Source organism: Meleagris gallopavo, chromosome 15, assembly GCF_905368555.1.
Source record: "Meleagris gallopavo chromosome 15, MGAL_WU_HG_1.1, whole genome shotgun sequence".
In the NCBI taxonomy this organism is placed as follows: domain Eukaryota; kingdom Metazoa; phylum Chordata; class Aves; order Galliformes; family Phasianidae; genus Meleagris; species Meleagris gallopavo.
The window spans coordinates 4,478,394-4,497,499 of NC_139418.1; the positions used below are offsets into that span (position 1 = coordinate 4,478,394).

At 38.4% G+C, this 19,106-nt stretch overlaps 1 protein-coding gene across 10 annotated transcripts in view; it reads right to left on the bottom strand.

Moving 5' to 3' along the window:
• TENM2 (teneurin transmembrane protein 2) overlaps positions 1–19,106 on the bottom strand; it is a 1,471,143-nt gene that overhangs the window by 25,186 nt on the left and 1,426,851 nt on the right. For all 10 annotated transcript variants that reach the window (XM_085236695.1, XM_085236691.1, XM_085236690.1 and 7 more), the window contains 6 exons: positions 10,751–10,961; positions 8,496–8,615; positions 6,729–6,990; positions 5,724–5,991; positions 4,442–4,585; positions 2,624–2,873 (listed from right to left, as the gene is read on the bottom strand). In XM_085236695.1, coding sequence (XP_085092821.1) covers positions 2,624–2,873; positions 4,442–4,585; positions 5,724–5,991; positions 6,729–6,990; positions 8,496–8,615; positions 10,751–10,961 — 1,255 coding nt within the window. The remainder of the gene's footprint in view (positions 1–2,623; positions 2,874–4,441; positions 4,586–5,723; positions 5,992–6,728; positions 6,991–8,495; positions 8,616–10,750; positions 10,962–19,106) is intronic.

Genomic DNA, 19,106 nt, shown 5'->3' on the forward strand with positions numbered 1-19,106 from the left:
TGAGAGGGAGAGGAACTGGCAGTTTTCTTTATATAAACGTGGGAATGGGGAAGCACAGGGATTAGGATATTGTCTGCCAGCTACGGGCAACTTCTTTCATCAAAACAGGTTTCCAACAGGCTATTTCTAAACAAATTTCTATTACACAGTTTTTTTTTCTATTCTCCCAGACTCTAAAAAAGTGCTTAAGACAAGTTTGGATGAGACTTTGTAGCACCTTATCTAGATTCTATTTAAGTCAATCAAAGCAAATATTAGGTTCAAAAACCAAATCTTTTAAGTGAGCAGTAAAATACTGTACAATGGGAGATATGTAGCATTAATTGATGCCTAGTCTACTTTCTAGAAACAAGCCAAAAGAATCCTTTGCTTCCAGGAAGTCAATACATTCTCCACACCACAGTGCTGCACTGTGTTTATCATTTCTTTTTAGGAATATACATTGAAAAAAAGAGTGAGGTGCATGACTCCTGCAGAACTCAATGCACAGCCCCCAGCTTGCAGTACCAATGTTCATTGTTGACACGCAGCACTCGAGTGAAGATTCCTGTTAGCTGCCCAGATCAGGTACCTTCATAAAGAACAGTGCAAAGGAAATAAGCACACTGGCCTATTCTGACTTGTACACTACTCACGATTTATATTGGCTTATGTAAAACCAAAATTATAACCATTCTGAAATCAAAACAAAGCCATATACTTTGTTGAAATAATTACGAAAGCACTATTTGCATGTTGTATTTGATTCTTGCTGCAGACTCACTCCAGTTTATACTTTAATGCCCAAGAGTTGGGGGATTAAAGCCATTTGAGTCAGAATTTAAAATGGCCACTGAATCACAACTACTTCTGTACCTGACTGCTGGAATGGACCCTACCTAATTCTCTATGAGGGGTAAAAAGACCACCACAGATCCTAAGAGCTGGGGTGCCAAGTCATTTGCAGCAGTCCAACAGTACTCAAAACATAACAGATTCACTGTTCATTGCTAACAGTTGTAGAAGAAGCTAAAGAAACTACACTGTGGAAAACAGACTTTCATAAAAGAAAAGAGAAAATGGACAACAGCAGAAATGGAATATAGGCATCTTCATCTTTACTGATGTCTTTCCTATAATCCTTTACACATTCTGAAAAGTCTGAGCTGTCTCCTGCCTAGGTGGAAACCAAAGCTGTCAGACTAGTAATGCTGCAGACCTGCAGAAACTGCTCAGAAACTGTGTCAGTGACTGACATTTGGAGATGAGATGGACATAAATGCCTTACATTAACTATGCTAGTTTGAAAATGTTTCTCTTCACCTATAATGCTGTAGTCCTATTCACCAGACAGCTAGGCAGAACTGAACTAGCTGAAAAAAACCCAAACATCAGCATGTTCTATGTAATGCAGAATTATAGTGTATGCTGATAGAAATGTTTATAGCAGGTCGTATAGCCAGATCAGCTACCTCTTGTGCTCTGTCCAAAGCTGCCAGTCAGAAAGCACTGGATGATCTATTACTTGTTTTTTACTTGTACTTTTTTAAAACCTCTGGAGAGTAAGGCAGCCTGATGGTGTGTAGGCAGGTGTCAGTGATCTCAGAGTTGATTTGGCCCAAGTCTGATCTCTTTTCTCTTATATAAATCAGAATTCACAACAGGGACATCAACAGAATGACATGAATGGGAGAGAGGTGTGAAATAGAGCTAGGCCTCCTGTTCCCTAACAGCTCTTTAACTTTGCATTTTTCACCACTAATTAAAAAATAAAAGCACAGTAGAAGAAGAGGTATTGGTTATTGCTCATATTATTAAAAAAAAAAAAGGCTAATGACTTAAATTCAATCAACGTGCTTTGCAGTTATATCGAATTTACAAGAGTGCTGATCCTATTGCCTGAGCGGGTTGCAGAAGTATCAGAGGACAGCCAATGCAAGCCACTTCTCATTTGCTTTCTGCCAAATACTCAGTAGTGTATCAACAACAAAGAACAGTTACATGAGTTATGGTTGGAAGCAATAGCTCTTCCTTCTACTGGAGGAACGAAAAAGGAAATGAAACAGAAATGGGTGAAGTGGTACACTCTACACTCATGCCCTCCCTGATAAGTGACAAAATCTCAATGTTTTGAGAGGAATAGAAATATGATTTTAGAAAGATTCTGATGGTGCAAAGTGATTCTGTATATCAACTTTTCCTGTACTAGCCGACCTACAGAACTAAACTTACAAGAAAGGGAAAGAAGTGGGGAAGTGGATCTGAAAATCACTGATGTGAAAACCTCCTTTCTAATCTCCTAAGACTGTTAATTCTTTATTTATCACTGTGGCTCAATACCTAAGGGCAGTCAATTCTGCATTTTTCAAATAAAACTAAATTATATACACAAATGAAAGAAGACTGTGTTCAAATAATCACCACCAGGAGAGAATAAGATGGTGTGCACTACGGTTTTTTCATCCTTCTCTATAAGCATTACTCTGATTAGTTATAGACTTTGAACTCTGCATTTCTGTGCCCCATTTCTCCACTGGAATTTGAATAGGTTGACAGTGACAATGTTTTACAAAATTATAAAAATAATGGTAAAGGCTGATTTAAGCACAGGCTACAGAATCGGAGTCCCAAGACTAACACCTACCTCAGCTCCAATATGCTAGTAACATTCCTGGATGGGAAGATACGCCGAATGTAATTAAAATCTCCGACAAAGAGACTTCCATCAATTCCCACTGCCAGTGCTACAGGGGCCAAAAGCTTATTTCCTTCTGCAAGACCATTGCAGCTAGGACAGGATATGCTTCTTCGGCGCCCATTCCCCATAATGCTGGTTATCACAGCTGGCTGCTGAGTTAGAAACTGATTTTCTCCATTGCCTTTGTGCAATATACCTAATAACAGACAGGAGGAGAAGTGGTTATTACAGTCATTTGTTACAGGTGACTTCAGGTAGTTCTCCTTTCAGCATCTGCTGTTAAGGACTGAACGGTGATATGATTTCAATGCTTGGTTCTCCAGCAGTGCAAAAACAGTGAAAAAGGTCTGCAGGAGTAAACAATAAAGGTGTAATGAGGACTCTCTGTTAAAAACACACACATATACAGCTACAAACACAAATCCAAGCTTAAATCCACAGTACTTTGGTCTTCATTATGAAAGAAAATATCATCATACATCCCTACAGGGTGGCACAGTGGTTCAGGCTGTCTTAATAACTATGGAGTGAGGAAGCAAACAGCACAGAGGACATACACACTTGTTAGCACACCCTGATCCTCTGAATCCAGCTTCTTGTGTTGGATTTTGTTTGGAATTTTTATTAACTTTACTATTCCCTTTCCACCTCTCAGTTTTTCATTGCACAAATGGAGATGACAGAGATGAGGACAGTGCAGAAAATTAAAGACGCAACTCCTAGAAAAGCTCCTATGGATCACTAATGAAAGACAAGAAGGGAGCTAGTGGTAAGTTCCTTATTAGGTTTCCCGAAAGGCCTTTAAGATGGGTTTTCTCTTTTAAACATATTATTCTAAAAGTAGGTATCTGTTCCAAAAAAAGGAGTGCATTCCGACAAAATGGGCATTTTCAATGTCATCAAAGATGATAGAAATCTGGCTGGAAACATTTAGCCACATTTAGTGCTCTTTTGGAAATACTGCTGTGTAACTATAACATAAAGTAACTGGCTCTCCAGGGACAAGTACAGCTGCCATCACTGCTGTCACCAGTGAATATCATGCTCTATCTAAATGGCCATCTCAGAAGCACTTGATCTGCTGCACAACACTTAAAAATGTGTTTGAATAGCCTGATCTCGCCTTTTCTGAATGCTCCTTTGGATTTCTTGGACAATAATATATTGTGCAAGTTGCTGATGCAGAGTATTCCTGCAAGAAAGAGCAGGAAAGCTGCAGAAAACACTTTACAAGAATGAAATGATGTATTACCAAACATTCAACTCCTTAGCAGTCTTTGAGAAAATGTAAGTCTAAGAATATTCGTTTTAGGATACTTAAAGTGAGGAAAAAAAAAATACAACAGGTGTCAAAAGGAAAAGACAAGAATTAGTATCTTATCAGAGTCTCATACTCCTTTGAAACCCTACGTCACGTTGCAATGGAAAAGGACAAACAAAGGGGACTGGGAATGGATACGGTTAAGATAAAAAGAACATGGAAGGAAGACAGAAACTAATTATAGGGGAATAAATGAACAACTGAACAGAGGATGAAGATCTGGACTTCTAGAAAGAAGTTCTTGGCAAGAGAGTAAAAAATCTGTTGAAATTATAGAGAAATTTTCTGACAATTAAAACATGTTCCATGTTTTACTAAGGTAAAGATGAAACAAAAAGTGTGAAGAAATTGCACTTTTCAAAGGGTAAAGATAATGTAAATAAGAAGCATTCACAGTCAGAACTCCATATAGCCCAGAAAACATGTGGAACTAACTGACTTACCACTCTTGACATTAAGTACATGGTGCTTATCCAAAGACCATCCTCCTAGATTTGAAGGATCTAGTTCAAATCCTTGCAGCAGCGCGGTCCTTTTCTCCCACAGAATCAAACTGGGACAAGTCTCATATTCAAAACCCACAGAAACTGAAAAAAAAATAAACATAAAATCTCATATACCTGCTGAACAGACACTGAATTAAATGCACATTCAAATGGGTCATCATTCCAGTCCCCAGTAACCTCAGAAAGATGAAGTGATTAAATTTCCCTCTTTTCATCTACAATATTAAATTCAGATCTTTGACTAAACACAAATTTTAAGCTTCATTCACACGTACTCTGCAGGGAGCAGATCCCTTTTATTGAACAGCTGGCTTTGGGAAGTGACCGCTTTAGTCAAAAGAGAGAGGGAAATATAATTAAAAAAATGATAATAATATTCTCCTATCAGATAACAGGACAAGATCAAATTCTTAATTTGCCGGATGTTCACAGCGTGTATTGTGTTCATTTTCCATGCCATACACCAAGAAGCAGTGACAACTGAGTGTGTTTCAAGCACTAACACACATTGTAAGCATTACTCAGGAAAGCAATATCTCACGCAAGAACATAAGAAAGAAACTGTAGCAAGAAAGATTTTAGAAAAATATGGAGAAGGACAATTTAAGCAAATTTTTCATTCTACGTTGGCACAACTCCAATACATATTTTTAGCAATGCTACAACAAAATCTTTCTTGATATTCAAATGAAAATGAAAACTTAAAAACATTGTGATGTTCACCCATTTTCCCACCCACTAGAACCAAGATCTATAAAATAAAGGAACTAAAAGTAGCTATAGTACTGCTAGATTGAATGGCATTAGGAAAACTATTTCATTTCAAACATACTACAAGGGACTGTAATAACAGCATGCAGGAGATGCCAAATGCACTGGAGAATGCCAGTCACTCAAAAGACAAGATTTATTTGTTAACTGAAAGAGAATAAAGGCACAGTGATGGACTACATTTCACCTAAGTCCCTGCGACCAGCTTATTCGATTGGCTGATCTAAAACTTCTAAGTGAGCTGCTGCTTAAGAAACAGACACAGTGGTAGCCTAGACCCTCTGAATGTGCTCCTCAATACATAAAAGGAACATGATGCACAAGTGAAATGTGTAAGGAAGACAAGAACTGCTTAGTTTATATCTGCTTCTCACAGAAAATCTTTGCAGCTTCATACACAAAATTGTAAGTGTTTGGAAAGCTACTGAGCTTGTATATACTGACTTACCTACAGCATCTGACAACCCATAAACCTTCTGACCGTATGCATCTGTTTTGTCCCAGATAAATGTATAAGCCAGGTTGGGAGATGCCTGAAATGATTTTTGAAATAGATGCCCTTCTACTGCTACCATCAAATGAACTTTGATTAGATTCAGTGGCACAAGTGACTGAGTCATGATGATCTTAAGTAAGGATTTATATCCAGCAGTACGGGAACTCAGGTAGATCAGCTTTATACTCGTGCCGGGGATCTCCATTTCTTCATGAAGAACCTGAATATGAAAAAGATCAAACATTTTACATTACTGCTTTGGTGGCTTTTTTTTAATTTTTTGTTTTCTTAGAATAGCAGATACTATTCTAAGCTAATAATATTCCTATGACCTAATGACTTTCTAATACTGGTAATGAGTATCTTCAACCCAGTGCAGTGACAGAGTTCAGTTGATGCTTCTGCTTAAAATATTATTTGGTGTCTGCATACACCTTTATTTGTAAGAATCCACTGCAACAGCAAAATAAGAACAAACACTTTTACTGTAAGTTATGTGCAAGGGGAATACAAGATATAGCTAAAGGAACCTGCAATTTCTACCAGCAATTCATACAAAGTAAATACTAACGGAGTAAAGAATTGAAAACAACTGAAGTTTTCCTTTGTCCTGAACAGCATACAAGAAATTGGGACTGTGCTTAATAGCATACACCAAAGCCTCTGCAAAATTCTCTTGAAACACGTAAGCTTTCAATGGAAATAAAGATATATATTTTATATATTGTGTGATAGTGAGAAGGTGCAAGGTAGTCAAAGACAAATGAGTCTGGGTGACAAAAACATAGGATATCTCCTACGGACTTCATTAGAAAACTTGTTATCTGTCAGAACGAATGCGGCTCTACAGAGCTTTTTGCTGTAGCAATTCCAGGAAACAAATGGTGGTTGTGGCAAGTGCTTACGTCGACAGTAGCATCTGACCACCGATTTCTGTATCTTTCCCTCTGTTCTTACCTGGGTTTCTGGTACAATGGGATTTCGGCCAGGAGCATCACTGAAGAAAGTTGACAGTGGTGATGAAATGATGACTGGATCAGGTCTGACAAAGCCGCTGAGATCACAGCTGGGAATGGAGTTCTCCTCTGTCTTCATTACAAGTGTGTCCATGGCATAGAAGCTGTTCCAAGGCAGCCATACTGTTCTTTCCTGAGTCATAAATGGGGCCCGTTCAAAGTGCAAAGTTAGGGATGATCCACCGTTTGCAACCAAGTCAAACCTAAAAAAAAGGCAGGCTTTAGAGGCAATGAGACTGAATGATCCAAGTAATAACACTCCTGGCTAACAGAATGTCATAGCAATATATATGTTTTAAGTATCCTGCTTCAAATTATCTGTCATTGGATGTGAATGTCTGGCAGCAAAATGACTGACTGAAGCACAGTCAAGGCAAGCAGCGATTTGTAGCCATCTGGACAAATGTTCCAATACATTATAAAATCTGCATTAAAATAATTTCCAAAAAAAGAACAAACCAGTACATTTATTACTGCAAGTCCCCCACATACACAGAACCAGCAGTGAAATCAAGTTAACACTGGGCTGGGCACTGAATTATTCCTTTCCTAACAGATGCTGTCCATCAAGAAAAGTAATGGGATGCATGGCAGTAAGAATAATAATGAAAAGTTTAGCTGTTTCTGTTCGATAAATGTGGTAAGAATTACTGTATCCAGAATTACTGTTTCTATCATTTTTCATAGAGATTAGATATTTACTCCCAAGCCTCTACAAAATCACAGCAGAAACGTGGAGCTCTGCAGGAGTTCTGAAATCTTTCCTAAAGGCACAAAATAATTCAAGGTTGTTCTGACAACAGAACTGATTATCAGTTGTTTTGTGTAAACAGTAATGTAACAAATTACTCAATGATTTAGATAATTTATTTAGATCTAAATATGAGTTCAGCTCACATACTGCTGTTGTATTAAACCACTGAAATCAATAATGTTATGCTGTAATTCTAACACTAAAATACTCTGCAATGTGGACGTGAAATACTCTATAGTTCAACTGATTCATATTAAGTAATTCAACTCTTTGTATGAAAGGTAAGAAAAAAAGGCAAATGTTTACAATGTATGTGTTGTAAATATACTGTTTTAGTTACCACAGCCAGTAAACTAGATAAACCATGACATGTCAATTTTTATTTTTCTGAAATTGTGGGCATTTCAAATCAAATGATACAAGGGGGAAAAAGCTCATCTTTGCACAGCAGGAGAATGTCTAAATACAGTCAATTAGAATCTTTTGAGTACATTCTACCCTGAAGAAACTGAAAATATAGCCGATCTTCAAAAAGAGAGACAGAGAGAGACAGAAGGGGACTTTTAACAAAATATATTATACTAAAATGATGCAACTTTTTTTTCTTCTTTTTTTTCCCAGCAGCATTCTTCTGCCTTGCATTTTAAGATAAATATTTCTGCTCTCAGCTGGGTATTACTGTAGTCCACAAATGTTTTCAAAGATATAGAGCAATTTATTTGAAACGAGTGTGACTGCTAACACATTATTATCAGAAGTCAGCCTTTTCATATTTACTTTCATTTAGCATTCAAAATGCCATGTGAAAAATTACTTTTGTGTTTACTTATTAGCTCTTTGCCCTGGGAGGAATGAAATGCATGGTACCACATGGTTCCAATAGATTGCACCATCTGTTAATCAGCAAAGATACTACATAAAAGAATAGGTACTCAATGAAAGAAGCAAACTCACATGCCATCCTGACGAGTGATGGTATAGCCATACTTTGGATACTTGACAAATGACACATTGACCCCAACTAGAGGCGTTCCATCTGTAGTCACCACTTGGCCTCTTACAAGAGACACAAGACTAGAAAAGAAAATAATGAAAGGTAATAAAGTTAGTTATGAAAACACTTACAGTGTTTATAAACCGAGCGGTGGAACACATGTGCCTCATTTACTCTAAATTCAATTTGCTTCAAGGTTTATTAGAATACTGAAGATAGTACAGGATCACCCAGCTCTCTCCGTTTACTTAAATGAAGAAAATGTGTACTCTGTGCGTTGAGGCCTGTAAAGATGGAATGAGACCTGATGCCTTCCCTTGGGTTGTACCTCAGATGCAGCTGTCTAATGAGGCCTTGCAGAAGCTTTGCCACCTCACATTCAGCCAAGCCAGAGCTGTGACCCTGAAGCCCCACAGAAATGATGACCCATCACTTCTCAGAATACCCTGCCTGGTTACAGCACCAGCTGTGGATGCCTCATACACTTCAAAAATATGGTGTAATAGTATATCTCCATTTTATACAAATGATTTTCCAAATTACGGTCCGTGAACCTTCATCTTAGGGACTCACTGACCTCTGTGTACTGGTTCCTGATCTGTAATCCTTGCTTTTCACTTTGTCAGTTGGAGAAGGGATTTGACACAAGGCCCGCTCTATGCACCGGCAAAATAAATGGTTTTCTTACCCACCAGGCTACCCGCTTTGCTTAAACTAAAGGGAATGAAGACTGGTTATTCCTGTACAATTGGGCACAGTCAGACTTTTTCTCTTTTGAGAGCACTTTGCTGCTGGAGAGCACGCAGCAGGCACATACTGCTGGATTCCAGCCTCCTGGAAGCAGCAGCCCCACTCCTCCCTGCTCTGCTGCTCCCTGGCACAGTTGCCTGTTCCTGCCTCTCTCCCTGCTCTCATAGCTGAAGAGGATACTCCTTCTCCTGGCTCCCTTCCTCCCACTTCCCAATCCTGACAGAGGCAGATTGGTGAGAAAAGGAAGATGCACGAGAAAAAGAGATGAAAGGGAGAAGCGCCTTGCAAGAAGGACCACAGCACTGAGCTTTGCAAGTGTAAAGTATTCTATACTTGCACTAAGCACTTCTGGCATGGTCCACCACCTCTGACTGGTAGCTATACAGAGACAGAAAACAAAAAGTCCCATTTCCAAGCTGGCTTTGTGCTGGCAGGGCTGGAGCTGCCCACAACCCTTAGCAGGCTTCAGGCACACCGACAGAAACAGAGACCTGACAGCAAAGATTCCTGGACCCTGGCCAAGCTGTGGGATGAGGGGATTAAAGTGGTTTGTGTTTTGCCAAAAACGGACACATTTAGTTCAGTTCTGGGACAGCTATAAGGCCTGCATTATCCCCTATTCATGTATTTCTAAAGTGATGTACATTCATTTCCACTAGTAATACCAGGGTTGTTTTCAGGCCTCTTCTGTTATTCTGAAATGCTTAGGATGCTCTGCTGTATATTTCTAACTGTATTATCCACACTTGTGTGAAGCACTGTGTTCATTTATAGTAATGCACACCACAGACTTTTTTTGGTAATCTTTTAAGAGGCCATATGTAAAGAGATACTAAAATATGTGAGGTACAAATAAAACAGAACTGAGACCCCTGCAACTCAGAGCACTATAAAACTTAATGAATTTAAAATTTCTAAAGGGATTTTTTGAAAAGAGTCTCAGGTCTGAAGTAGCCAGCTCCTGTTCAGGCTAGATTTGTAATTCTTACAACATTCATACATGAATAGCTTGATTATTTCTAAGTTAACTGCTTGAAATTAAGTAAGATGGGTGTTTTCAGCTGTTTTTTTTTTTTAATTAAATTTAATGTTGTTAGTAATTACAATTAAGACTATATTATAGCATTATTTAGAACTCTTCAAATTCATAACAAGAGTTCATTTTCCATTGTTGTACATTGCAGTCTTTATGAATGATAAAGCTCAGCAGCTCTCGCTGAATGGAAGAAACCTGCTTCTAGATGTCGCCAGTGTGTTAAAATGCAAATAAAACTCAAGTGTTATAAAACAAAAGCAATAACATAAATTGCAACAGAGTACCTTCAATGGAATTGATTGCTGAGATGGAAACACAAGAAGGACCTGAAAGCAGCATCTCATGTAAAAACATGAACAAAAGCTCTGAGAGAAATTTTCCCATCCAGTGCAACCACATAGATGAAATGTCATATTTATAGCTTGCTACCTGCTGTTGAAGGGATTTTCTTCTGGAATGATATGAGTGCTGTCCTTCCCCACTAAGAGCTTGATTCGATCATAGAATGACTTCACAGCTGGTGAACCAGAATGGCTCTGTTGTATGATGTCAAGAGGATCACGGGAACCCCGGCAGAGCAGGCTGTTTTGACAAGTAGACTGGAGGCAGCAATCTGGGTCTAGGCAGTCAACCAAGCCATCTGAAAGGCAAGAATCATCAAGATTCAGTCAGCTGCACAGTGCTATCAAGCAAAAAAATCTAATGGACATCTCAAGGCACTGGGAGAAAACATTAACGCATACTCTTCATAGCATCTCTGTGCCAGAAAACTGGTAACTGAACCAGAAATACAACAAAGATGAGACTTTCATAAAGTATATTAGTTAAACATCATTACTGTTAATTCACACCTGTGTTAGAGGAGAATCAAGCCCAAAGAAATCCATTAAGAATAAAAATGAGGAAAAATGAATAGTGGAAGGAGTAAAGGATTTTTTTTTAATCTCTCCAAATGACTGCTTTACAAAGTTTTTAGATTTACTTGTTGGCCTATAAGAGTCTTAGGAATTATGACATTTAATTTCATTTGTTCCATCTTGGGAGATGAGGGAAGGAGAGGGACTGAAACAAGTTATTGCTATTGTTGCCTGACGAAAATAAAAATTATGCTGCACCCACTTTGGTAATTCATAGGGAATTCTGCTGCAACTCACCTCTCATAAACATCTGAATGAGAACTTGGTCACGTGCTTGGGGTAACAAAGGATCAGCGACAAAACTGGTGGGCTCAGCCATCATACTATACATTACTTTGTCCACGAAGAATATTTGTCAAGAAATATTTTTTAAAATAATTATAATCTAACCACTGGGAATTGAAATGCAATCCTGAACAGGGATACCAATCTGCACAGGCAGATGAATCATAATTATTTTTATCACATATGGTAACAAATTCCAGCATCATCCCTTCCCTTCGTGTCATTATTTAAATTAAATGTTTTCTCTTAATGGAGTTCTACTTAATAGCTTAGTAAATTAGTAACTATTTACTTTAAAGTATTAATATCTGTAAGAATTTAGAAACATTCATTCATCTACTTTTGAGAAATCACAAAAATCTGGCATCCAATCTGCAAGTCTGTAAACTTTCAGAGACACTGCAAGGCACATCAGTCTCATTTGTTGAGTACAGATACAGCCTGGGCACACAGTGAATCACAGACACAAGAAACACCATTCCAGAAGGTCAGCTGACAGATGTAGGTTAGAGAAAGATCACGACTCATTTATTTTCAAGATCTTCCAAACAGACCAGCACTACATTAGAATGATAACTGGAAGGGAAAAAAACAGCAATCAGCTGTACGAAGCTTTCTTATTTTACAATTAACCCGAATTTCCAGCAGATTGTTTGTGCCCGAAACAACTGATTCTGATTTAAGAACAAAATTGCCAAGGTATACTGGCAATTTTTTCATTCAGCCCACTAAGGAAACTTAAGTTAGACAAACTATCTTGTTGTAAGAGCTATAGATTTCTTTAAGGTCAGTTGCCTATTCACATTAGGAGCTCCATTCATCTTGAAATCCCTTCCAAAATGGTGGTACATATCTTTATTTTTATTTTGCTGCAGTTTGTTTTCCACCCATTTTATGCAATCACCGTGAAGACCCCATCAGCTTCAGATTATAACTCAAGGCGATTTCTCTGCTAAGATCTGAGAATTTTTTTCTTGCCATTCTTCTCTTTTCTTGGTTTGCGGCACTTCTCAAACTATGAACTTAAAGCTGTCCACTATTTAGTCCACTCAGTCCTTTTATTCAGACAACTCTCAGTGAAGAGAATCCTATCAGCACTAACAGCAGAAACAAAATAGAGGATATAAATTACTCTTTCTGACAAATTTACATTTAGCTGTTATAGCTGCATCGTATTTTTGCTACACCTGTTATTATAGGTGAGTGTGTTATGTCTGTAATGACCTCATCACGCAGCAGATTATGGGCTGCTGTGACCGAACACTTCTGACGACACCATGAACTTTCAATTGGCATATCAATCTCAGTGTCCTGTCAGTCATGAGAATCACATCTTTATGCTAGCAAGCCCCCTTGGATATAGCCTGACATTGCAATCTTCAGTAAATTACCCTGTCACTGCCAATCTTACTGTTATCTCACAAACAATCAAGCAGGCAATCACACTGCTTTGAATTGCCAGTTCAGGACCTGGGAGGCTAAAAACATCTCCATTCCATACCAGGGAGAAACCTATGCATGAGCTGCTTCACGCAGGAAGGTTTTCATGCATTATGAGAATTCAAACTTGCACAATTTCATATACTTAGAGGAATATTTCATGTATTATAACGTAAGTATACACATGATCTACTTGTTTGGATCATTATCCTATTTTAAATATACTGCTGCAAACTTTTTCAAGGTGAGAAACCTCCTTCGTACACTGAAAAACCTTCAGTAATGCCTTTGTTCTATGATCACAGAAAATATGTATGCTCTTGAGCCTACCCAGCCCAGGACACCATTGGCTTTGGTTGCTGCAAGAGCACCTTGCTGGCTCACATTTGACCTGGTGTCCAATGGCACCCCCAGGTTCTTTACTGAAGAGCTGCTTTGCAGTGGGGTGCCCCTGTATGCACTGCTGAACAGGGCTGCTGGCTCCCAGGTGCAGCACTTTGCAGTTTTTGTTGAACTGCATGAGGTTCCACTCAGGCCACTTCTCCAGCCATACACTACCACAAAATGTGAAATTAACAAACTGTTGTGCAATGTTAGTTGCATTAGATTCAGTTGATTAAAATCGAGGCTAGAAAAAAATGTACCTTCTATTAGAGAAAACTGCCATAAGCAAGAATTTTAATTAGAATTCAGGACTTTGTTTTTAATATATATTTCAGAAGTTGTCATCTTCCAGATTTCCTCAGGCATGCTGAATTATTTATACAGTTAATTCAATGACAAAAACCTCACCATAGGCCTCATCAAGATATCACTGCTTGTCACAGCGCGTACATCTGAGTTTAAGTTAGCAGCACTCTGACAGGAAAGACACCGTAGAGGGAGTTAAGACGGTGCTAAGCCTCCTCCAACAGTTTGAGATGCAAAGAAGTCCTGACTCGGCTTTAACTTAGAAGGAAAAAATAGGAAATGTTGATCTAACTTAAACTGGCAGCACAAGATTAGCTCTCCTTTCCTTAGTTATTCCCAAATCTTCCCAGAAGCAAATTAAGTGACATGGGATTCCTCTTGAAGACTTCACATCTGTTATTGGAGATGCACTTTTTTTTTTTTTTTTACCTTCTCTGAATGGTTACAAAAACTTAATCATACATAGGCTTAACGCACAGCAAAAAGCAAAATTTTGAAATATCACATATAAGAAAAATGATGTGCACAGCTTCACTTTAAGATGGCTTCTGAACACCATTAGAAGGCCTAAGAAAGCATACTACAGAAACAGTGATATATATTATTGCTAAAGTATCTAGGACCTCTTAACGTCAGTTTTCCTTCACCACTTGAGGGAATTTCTGATCATCTCCAGATGCTTGGACTGCAAAATTGTGTTGTATCTTTGGAAAGTTAGTTGACACTTGAGTTACTGGTTTCTCTTTGTTTTCTTTTAAACTCCGACAAGCTAATTTTCTTCAGTGCTTACTCTTCCTCAAATCCTGGCTGTACTACAGATTCGATTCACGATGCGTGTTAGAATGGTCACCTTGCCCTGGCAGCCAGCTGCCTGAGAGGTGCTTTCTGTACCCAGCAGGGGACGATGCTGTTTCCAACAAAACTCCTGAGCACACGCTCAGCAGAGGGCATCCTTACACTTCATCAGCTTTAGGAGCCAGCCACTTTCAGAGTGGAATTCCTGGAAATACTTCTTTTTCCAATAAACATTTCAGACTTATGATTAAAATGGAGCGTGGGGGGGGGGGGAGCAGCAGCTCCAACAAGCCCTGAGGGTGAAAGGGCCTTTGATCACTCTACGGGCAAATTAGTTAATTTATCATGATCCGATTTTAATTATGTGTAGTATTAATATACCCAAGGTGAAAGAATTAGAGATGCTCTATCAGATTATCAAAAGAATAGGTCTTCCCTCTGCCAGTATAGAAGTATTTTAATTGAGCTCTGAAACTGCATGCAGAATGGCTTCCATAGACAGACTATTCCACAGCCCAGTACATCTTATTACCAGTTTTTATCTAATATTAACTCAAATTTTCACTTTTATAGCTTCATCTAATTGCTGTTATATTGGCATACGTTGTTCAAAATAATTTCTCAGAAGTCCAGGTGCTAACAAGAAAGGAAATGCTTCTAATCCTCTTCCAGCCCCTTTCCTCAACTGGCTCAGCCTGGCTGGAAAGGCTCCCTGTGAACTGCCTGGATATCCATTGTAACATGGATTTTAGAGCAAACCATGAGCACGGCAGAACATTTTCAGAACCTTAAACATGAAAAAAGCTCTTTTTCTGGAAAGACTGGATTGTAACTCCCAAATTGTGATAAGATAGGAAAAAAACCCAGGCTTCTGCTCTGAATGCCAAAAAACTCCCCAGTGAGGTTTTAAGCGCCCTGGACTAGGGTACTGGTAGAGCAACAGTTCCCCTTCCCCTGCCCACCCAGAACAACACAGCACAGCTCCAGCAATGCACTGAGCACCTGGGGACCTTCAGGCCAGGGGATGCTGGCAGGCTGGGTGCTCCAGCTCCAAACCACATCTCCAGCAGAGATGACTGAGAGGGCTCCGTGATAAAACAACCTTTAAAATACTTTCATTCAGTGCTTTTTAACCAGGGAATCTGCAGTCACTAAATTTCTTGCTTTCCCTTCTCTGTGGGTTGTAAGAGCATGCTATTGCAGTAACATGTCCCACGGGGGACAGCGTGAGGATAAGCTGACTAATGTGTGTAAAGACGATTAGAGGCTGACACGAAGTTTTAACAAAATCACATACAAGCATACTCATTAGCTCTTGTCAAACTTATATAATGTCTAGTTTCAATACAGATTTTATACTTGAGTCTACATGACTCACTCTGGCCCCCATCCACAACAGATTTCAACCACTCATTACATTTAGTGCTCTAAAACTGACTATTGTGCAGGCTCTGGGAAGGTACTTTCTGTGCCAGGAGTACTCTGGGTATTTATATTGAGAACTTCATAAAATCTTTTGTCTGTGCTGAATTAGAGACCCCTGCTGAGGCAATGCTTGTTGAGGCAAGCTAAATTACATGATTTGCTTTTGTGTTGTGAAATACTTGTATTATCTTAAATGTCACGAGCCTGATGCAGTATCAAGTCACAGGATTTGTAATTCTCTAAAAGCAATTTTTTTTCTAAATGTTTATTGCAGAAAGACACTTTTCTCTCTATTTTCTTTCTGTCTAATTTTAGAGATGAGTTTTCTAAGACAACTCAAATAAACAGCCTTTCAATCAGTCAAGTGCACTGTCCTGACAGTGAACTTCACTGGGAATGTATTTTTCTCTTGAATTGAAGAAGATTCGTACTGTAGCAGATAGCTGGCTTTCTCTCATTCATTATCTTCAATGTTTTGTGCCAAACAGAACTACCGCCAACTGTATTTCTTGGAGTTGTTACAGCTATATAGTAGCAAACTGAAGGGCAAAATTTGTCTTCTGAGATACGCACAACTCTCTTTACAAAGCCAAATGGAAATAAGTTAAAAGTATTTAAAAAAAAAAAAAAAGTCCCATTTTACATCACAAACAAACAATTTCTCTTTCTATTTACCTTAGCATTCTATAATGTTTTGGCTGCTTCCCTTTCTTCACCACTGAACTGTAGTCCAGATAATTACAAAATTATATTCTGGGGAGAAATGTGAACTGTGAAATGATACAAGCAATGAAAGTGTTTAAGCCTTTTACAGAGTTTTTTTTTTTAACCTTCCTGTGTCTTTTCTCTCCATCACAGTCAAATGTTAAATAAAGCAATTTAGCAAAATTCTGGTCGTTTTCTGTTTTTCTTTCTCTGAGATAACATCATTTACATGAGTTGTCAATAAAAATTATAAATATGAGTATGATAATTTTGAAAGGATGAAAAAGGTAGGAGAAAAAGAAAAAGAAAAGCCTATCAAGAGCAACTCAAATGGGTGATACGAGGCTCCTGACAAGGCTGCTCCTGAAGAGCTCTTCCTTAAATACCTCTTGTGGGTTATCTCATTGAGATCAGGATAAAGGGATCTCAAAAGTGAGCTCCTTGTATGAACTGCTTCCAACATCTAGTAAGATATTCTTCAGAAAAAGAATTTTTTTTTTTTTTTATCTTGCTTAATGTTGTCCATTTTCCTTGAGGCAATGGAAGGTTTAAGGTTAAATATACACAATTTAGGAAGACTCTTCTGAGAGGTTAAAAGCATTATGCGATTCAGGAACCACCAAATTATTATAAAGTAGTTAGTGTAAAAAGATGGTTATAAATACGCTCCTACAGGGATTTCCTTATGCAATAAGTTAAAGAAATATGTATTTAATAAGTAATGTACTTTCCTCCCGTTCCTCGAAATACCATTTTTAATCCCTTAATTTTCTAAAATATGTCTACAGTGAATTAAGTGGGCTATACAAGTCTATTGGGGGGATTATACATTGTAATCACAATTATAGGTCATCAAATTAAGCAGTTTCAAATCCCTCCAAAAGATGCTTAATAACTATTATACTATTGAGCGACCGATTAAGAAAAGGGATTAGATTTAGAAGTGGTCACAGTGAGTAGATTGCATAACTCAAACATGTTTAGAAGAGACATAAACATTTGTCAATATAAAAAGATCTTAAAAGTGAGTCAGCGCCAAAAAGAACCTACCCACCATAACCTTTTGGTTAGGTTTCTGACTTAAAAACAAAGGAACAAACAAGAGCCTCTGAATCTTTTTAAGCAGAGTATCCTATAGTGGCTGTAAACATCATCATAATGAAGACCAGACACAATTAAGTACTTATCTAGATGTGCTGGTAAGAACAAATACAAGTGACGTTTCCTGTGCTGCCTCGGATCATGCACAACTCTACTTGAACAGCTCTGAGTGGAGAAAACAGCTCTGGACACTGTCCTCTGGAATCCTGTTTTATCTATATGAGTAATACGCACTGACATCTCATGTACAACAAAGATTTGTAAGCCTCAATAGCTGCCACTTCTAGAAACAAACCAGCTAAGGGGCATTAATCTAAAATTTAAAGAAAATATTAAGTATGATATTTCATTTTTCTTTTTGAACTATGGTATGTAATGCACATTGTGGCACATAATAAGACAAAACAGGACAAATCTGAGTCCCTTTGGAGTCAGTGGTAATGATCATCTTGACATCCATGAAATGAAGACTTGACCCAAGGCCTCTGAATCTGATTGGGAGATAGAATCACAATAAGTATGGTTGAACAGAGAAAAAGCACCAAAATATGTTAAATCTACAGACACATGTGGAAGAATAGTAGACAAAAAGTTACTGTTCTATTTCGGTGACACTCTGAAACAACTACATTTTAGCAATATGCAATGGATAAGGAAAGACGGGTATTCACCTCTCCTCATTTAGACAAAATATTGTGGTTTGAACTACCCTGCCTTCATTTGAAAGGCTACTGTGTGTGCTCTGTACAGCTCCAGAACTACTCATTCATGTTAACAGAGCAAAGATGTTAACAAAGCAGCAAAGGAGTTCACAATTTGGCTGTAAGTAAGCTGAGCTGAGTTTCAATGAAAAACGTGAGTGTGGAGAAGAGATTTCTGTAACATTCAGTAAACTTGCATTTTATGTGAAAGTTGGGGTTCCAGTGATTAGCTGAATCTCTAAAATTGATCCCAACAGTATTGTTCTCAGTACCATCTAATGAAGAAACTTATTTCTATTTGTTTCTTATTAGACACGGTCACAATTACACAAAGGTGCATGTTTGAGCACACTGCACACATCCCTTCCTTCCTCTCCATTCCTGCACACTCCTGTGGTCCCCCTGAGTAAGTACTAATAAGCATGGAGGTCACTGGCTGTGTTCCTGGCCAGATGTGCAGAGAACCAGGCCCACACAGCGTAGTGCAGCTTAATGCAAAGGCACAACCTCACTCTAAGTATTAAGTGATGCAAGTTATTTTCAGTCTTGAGTTTTGTTGCAGCTCTCACTTGTGACTGAGCAATTAACACACTGATAGAAGTGACAATGAGTCTGTCCTTACAGAGAATGCTGGGAAAGGTCTCAGGCCATCTTAAAGAAATCTGAAACCCAGAATATCATCAAACTGCAAGAGTAAAATCACAGAGGCACTGGGAAGGCAGATGA